This window comes from Citrus sinensis, chromosome 1 (assembly GCF_022201045.2).
Source record: "Citrus sinensis cultivar Valencia sweet orange chromosome 1, DVS_A1.0, whole genome shotgun sequence".
Taxonomy (NCBI): domain Eukaryota; kingdom Viridiplantae; phylum Streptophyta; class Magnoliopsida; order Sapindales; family Rutaceae; genus Citrus; species Citrus sinensis.
The window spans coordinates 17,940,639-17,947,182 of record NC_068556.1 but is presented as its reverse complement, the minus strand read 5'-3'; the positions used below and the strand labels follow the sequence as shown (position 1 = coordinate 17,947,182).

General features: G+C 25.2%; 1 protein-coding gene across 1 annotated transcript; it reads right to left on the bottom strand.

Annotated features, from left to right (window-relative positions):
- Positions 1–784: 784 nt before the first annotated feature.
- LOC107178451 (two-component response regulator 24) lies at positions 785–1,395 on the bottom strand. The gene is made up of 2 exons (XM_015533690.2): positions 1,135–1,395; positions 785–961 (listed from the first exon to the last, which is right to left on the bottom strand). Exons 1-2 carry the CDS (start codon positions 1,393–1,395, stop codon positions 785–787), a joined length of 438 nt encoding a protein of 145 aa, XP_015389176.1.
- Positions 1,396–6,544: the final 5,149 nt, after the last annotated feature.

Genomic DNA, 6,544 nt, shown 5'->3' with positions numbered 1-6,544 from the left:
GATGTTGAGACCACAGTGGACAATATCATGCATTCCATAGATGTTTATCTCGTGGATAGCTGATGGTAAATTAGTGAATGGATTAGTTCATACATAATTTTCAAGGTAATACACCATCCACAGTCAGTGTAAACTGTATCTGTAATTGTCACCAATATTTCAATATTACCCAATATTTGTAAAAATAAACCGAATAAGAAGCTTTTATCGACTTTTCCAATATATGTTGCAAGTTAAAACTATTGAAATATATTCTCACGAGAGTTCAAATCACATGCAAAATATTGAAATATATTCTTCGTATTATACATTAACGAATAGCAATGAACATGTAGCTATCGAATCCACCAAAAAGATGTATATATATAAATATTAAAACTATACTTGCAACATTTATATATAGCCTAAAAAAGGCTTTATTCTTTATAACTTTATTAAGAAAAAGGTAAAGTTTACATAGACACTTAACAAGACACAAACTACAACAAACTCTTAACCAAAACTCAAACTTTAACTCTTAAGAAATGCAAATTTGCATTCGTTTTAAAACGAAAACAAATTAATGAGACCCATGAGACAAACCTAAAATATATGACTCTTTATTCTTGGGTAGCCAAATCTATATTCTGCTAACTCTTATTCAAACAAACAAGACAAAACTAAGATAGTTATATCATCTGAAAGGTGAAAAAAAAAAAAAAAGCACCAATCCATTGGCCTAAATGATTAAGAAAATTAACCCCCAGAGGCAATGAGATATAGTGCCATTTCTTCAATATGGTGATCAATTATTCTTCATGAGATCCTCCATGAGAGGGAGGATCTTGTCCACACTGAGTGGTTTTGTGTGGCACAAATCAAGACCAGCCTGCATAAAAGCTTCCCTCTCAGCCTCTGAGTTGAGTGAAGTGACCCCCACAATCTTGATTTTGATGCCCATGCTTCGTATCTCTCTGGTTGCCTGTCATATACAAATTAAAACAATAATAACAAGACTCCAATGCAATAGTTGTTTATTTATACTATATAGTAAACACGATAGTTACTTTAATATGTAGCAATAGAAAGCTATATATCTTTTAAATTAAAATATTTTAATTTTCTGAAATTCATTAATTGTATGCATATATATACCTCAATTCCATTCATGACCGGCATTTCCTTGTCAATGAATACAATGTCAAATTTTGCCCCAGAACGGAATAGATCAACAGCTTCTTTTCCATTTTCAGCTACTTCAACTTTGAACCCAAGCGACTTCAAGGCCATGGAGTGGATTGTGCGGATGAAACAATCGTCATCAACCACAAGGGCAAACAAACGCAAATTTTTGGCTGATGGATTTTCCATGATCTTTGCTTTCTTTGAGCTGGATTCACCTTCTCCAAGCATCATTTCGGCAGTTGAATTTTCCTATATAGATGAAAACTAAGTAAATTAATTGTAGAGTTTTGTTTACGATTAGTGAAAATTAACAATCTTTTCAGCAATTTAATTCATCAGTAATGTTCTCCTACATTACTTTAATGGGAAAAAAAGTTAGAGTAAAAGAGTAATTGAAATTGAAGATTGTATTAATACTAAGTTCATCACAATAGAAGTGGTACAAGTAACGAATTTTAAGCAAAAAAAGCATTTATCTTTTAAATACTATAACTCTTTATAGATGGTTATTTTGACATTATAAGTAAAATCACTGAGTTTGTGACCTCTAACGAAAATGAAAATGTTAAGGAACCTATTTTTGGCAAGTAAGAACTTCTCTATATTGATGCTAAAATGATGATAATTGTAGTATGAAAACCCATAGAAAATGCTCAAATGAATCAAATAATAAGAAACAACTACTGATTAAGTTAGTTTGAAATACCTTATAGAGTGCTTAAGAAATAAGACTTAGACAATGCTTATTTCCACAACTAGTTATGGTTTATATAAGCAAGAAAAGGTGTTAACATCCTTATCTTGCTTTCACTAAAGTAGGATGTATTTAGGATTTTCAATTTTTAGTAGATATTATGCTTATTAGTTTGCCAAAAATTAACAATTTACATTATTATGAAAATATATCGTAATCTACTAAACTAGATTCCGTATCCTGTAAAATTTAGTTTGAGAGATGGAAAAAAATTACTCGAAGGTGTTATACTTTTCGAGAAGATCTGACAATACCGTTAAAACTATCTTATTATCAGATACGCAATTAAAACTGTAAGATAGGATATCTATATTTATTCATCAGTTTTACTCATATTCATCACCGAGTTACTTGCAATTAATGTTATTGTACGCACCGCTCATAGTTTATCGAATGGTAAAACCATGTCTATTTCTTTTTTTTTTCTCTTATTGTTTATAAAAATAACTACCTCAAATAGTTCCCTTAACAAGATTTCTTACTCAACAACATTAAAAAAAATCTTGAGTGCTCCTAGAGCATTATATATATGGCAAGAAATAAATGGAAATAGAGCAATGTAGCACCTAAGATACTTTCTTAAACTTGAAAAATGGAAGGATGTAACTTTGGCGTTTAGAATATTAAAAAAAACTGCTTGTCCTTTGAAATGATTTTAAATATATACAAGAAATCAATAAATAAATGGAAAAAAGACGCCTATACCCACAAAATCTAGGGAAATGGTCACAAAGATCTCAAGTTTTTGAAAAGGGATATCAGAACCCCTTTTTGACCATAATACCTTTGAATATAATAATTAAAAAAATAAATTTAAAGTTTTTAATTAATACAAATTTAATATAAATAATATAATCTATCTAGTGGATTAATAGCATTAATTTTTTTAACATTTAAAATAATATTAAAATTTTAAGTAATTATATTTATTCTAATAATATATTTATATTTATTATAAAGAGTTTAAATAAACCTTTGGGTTAAATAAATTTTACAATTAACAAAATATCTACCTATTAATAATATAAAAGTATTTTTAAATATTAAATCACAATAACTAATAATCTTTGACATAAAAAATTTAAAGAAAAAGACGAATTAATGGGTCATTTACTTGATATTTTGTCTTGAGAAATAAAATATATTTTTATTATAAGAAAAAATATTTTAAATAACAAAGAGTATAAGAAAAATATCTTATAATTATTACTTTTGTTTTTCACACTGGCTAGAATCTATATTCCTTATTTTTTGTATTTTATTTTTATTTTACTTTATATATATGATTTATTTAATTAATAATAAATATAAATAAAAGTGTATTTCAAAATGAGGATAATAAAGTAAACTTATTATGTGAGGGGTTGTTGTTTATTATGAAAACAATAAAAGGTTAAATGACATATATTGATTTCAATAAAGAGAAACTGACAATTTTCCCTTATTTATATTACAAAATAATAAAGAATGAACAAAATCAAGAATGTAAAATTACATTGACCAAATTTTATTTCCTATACGTTAATACGTACTCCTCTCCACGTTCAAAACATAATTAGTGACCAAACATTAATTTTGATTTGACTACATTTTGCACCAATTGCAAATCTGAAATTACACAAATAATTAAAAGAAGCGTTCTATTGTAAACATTTTTATGGTGTCAAGTTACTTAGGTGAGAAAAATGGATGTAAATTACTTAAGTTGACTTTCTTTCCAAAGTTTGTATCAATTACACTCTCTTATCAAATTTTATAACCTATGCTTCGCTATTAAAACTTTGAAATCTGTCATCGTTATTTATGTATATATGTGTGTAAAGCACAAATTTATTAATTTATTTAGGAAAAAAGACACATACATCTTCAAAATTTGGAAAAATGATCATAAAACCCTCAAGTTTTCAACGAGAAATACTAAGACTCCCTTTTTATTTTGACTCCATAACCCAAAAAGGGTAAAAGCTCATTTAATTCATGTATTTTAATATTAGTATCCATTTAGTCCCTATATTTTAAAAAATATCTCGAAACATCTGCCGTTACTTTTTTATTTCTTTTGGCTTATTTTTACAATATTATCCTTTTATAATAATTTTTTTGTTTGAACATTAATAAAAAATAATAATTAAATTACCAATTTAACCCTAGAAAATAAAAAAATTATATTAATTTTTTTACAAGCACAATTTGCACACTTGGTAGTTTGCATACAATTTTTGACAATTTAATTTTTGACAATTAAAAATTAATATAATTTTTTTTTATTTTTTGGGGTTAAATTGGTAATTTAATTATTATTTTTTATTAATGTTCAAACAAAAAAAAATTATTATAAAAGGGTAATATTGTAAAAGTAAGTCAAAAGAAATAAAAAGTAACGGTAGGGGTATCAATACTTTAACGGTAGAGATGTTTCGAGATATTTTTTAAAATATAGGGACTAAATGGATACTAATATTAAAATACATGAATTAAATGAGCTTTTACCCTTTTTGGGTTATGGAGTCAAAATAAAAAGGGAGTCTTAGTATTTCTCGTTGAAAACTTGAGGGTTTTATGATCATTTTTCCAAATTTTGAAGATGTATGTGTCTTTTTTCCTAAATAAATTAATAAATTTGTGCTTTACACACATATATACATAAATAACGATGACAGATTTCAAAGTTTTAATAGCGAAGCATAGGTTATAAAATTTGATAAGAGAGTGTAATTGATACAAACTTTGGAAAGAAAGTCAACTTAAGTAATTTACATCCATTTTTCTCACCTAAGTAACTTGACACCATAAAAATGTTTACAATAGAACGCTTCTTTTAATTATTTGTGTAATTTCAGATTTGCAATTGGTGCAAAATGTAGTCAAATCAAAATTAATGTTTGGTCACTAATTATGAGGAGTACGTATTAACGTATAGGAAATAAAATTTGGTCAATGTAATTTTACATTCTTGATTTTGTTCATTCTTTATTATTTTGTAATATAAATAAGGGAAAATTGTCAGTTTCTCTTTATTGAAATCAATATATGTCATTTAACCTTTTATTGTTTTCATAATAAACAACAACCCCTCACATAATAAGTTTACTGTATTATCCTCATTTTGAAATACACTTTTATTTATATTTATTATTAATTAAATAAATCATATATATAAAGTAAAATAAAAATAAAATACAAAAAATAAGGAATATAGATTCTAGCCAGTGTGAAAAACAAAAGTAATAATTATAAGATATTTTTCTTATACTCTTTGTTATTTAAAATATTTTTTCTTATAATAAAAATATATTTTATTTCTCAAGACAAAATATCAAGTAAATGACCCATTAATTCGTCTTTTTCTTTAAATTTTTTATGTCAAAGATTATTAGTTATTGTGAAATAGTAGAGAATATGTGTTATATATCGATTTCAGTAGAAAATTTGACGATCTTCCTATAAACAATATATTTTTATTTCCTAACAAATACAAAATTGTTAGTGTGTTTATTAATGTTCAGTAATATGTAATATTTTATTTAGTTATAGTGTCTATGACGTAAATTACATCGAGGGTATTTTAGTAATATTAAATTTAACTAAATCATGTTTAAAGTGCAAATGGCCCCACTCAAATAAATTTTTGATATGATCGCCTAATTAGTTAACATTTTGTATTATTTGCACAGGACATAACTATACCAAACACCTAATTTTGATATTTTCTTTAACAGTGTCCATTGTTTTTGGTAAATAATAAAAACTATAAATTTTAAAAATTTTACACAATAAACCCTAACTAAAATATAATAATTTTAGAATTATAAAAATTGATTTGACATTTTCTACAACAGTCTCTACTGTTTTCTGTAATATTAAAAACTATAAATTTCAATAATTTTACATGATAAACCCCCAATTAAATATGAAACTTTTAAAATTCTAAAAATTATACTCTCTCAATCTTCTTCTCAATCATTTTGTTTTACTTTGATCTCAATTTATTCATTTATCCAACACATAATTCTTCTAAATTATCAAAAAATAGAGAGTCTTCTAACCACATAATTAGATTAATTTCTTGAACACAAAATCTCATAAAAATAATGCTTGCATTCTCTTAAAAGAAACCTATTGTGTTTATTATTTTTTTTTTTACTACTATAATAAGAAAAGACCTATATCTTGCTCTCTATAACGAGATCTAAACAATTAGAGTTTGTTGAATGCGGTTAAAGATTGTGACATAGGCTTATTTTACTAAAATTTAATTCCAATATAGTGTTTGGAATGAATAAGTAAATTAAGAATAATATAGTTTGTGCCAACCAAATTATCATATGATAATTAATTTTTTGCCCGAAGGGGACCCTTTGAATAAATTTTTAGACTAAGTTTATATCTTATGCTAACAATTATAAGGTTATTTGATATTGAGCAAATTTATAGAAATAAAAATTAAGTTTAATTTATTTAATTAAAATAATTATTTGTCCTTATAAGTAACACTATCTTAAATGGTAAACATTAAATGGGTATTTTATTTTTAAAAAAACTAAAAAATGGGATTTTTGTAATTGATAATTAAAATAAATGGATGTGGGGAGTATTTTAGCAAGTTAAAATAATCCACCTATATTT

What these genes read in the sequence shown, in the direction of transcription:
- LOC107178451 (XM_015533690.2), bottom strand. Translation starts at nt 1,395, where the DNA reads ATGATGCTTGGAGAAGGTGAATCCAGCTCAAAGAAAGCAAAGATCATG. An exon ending in CGGTCATGAATGGAATTGAG is followed by an intron (nt 962 to 1,134) that starts GTATATATATGC and finishes TGTATATGACAG; the next exon opens with GCAACCAGAGAGATACGAAG.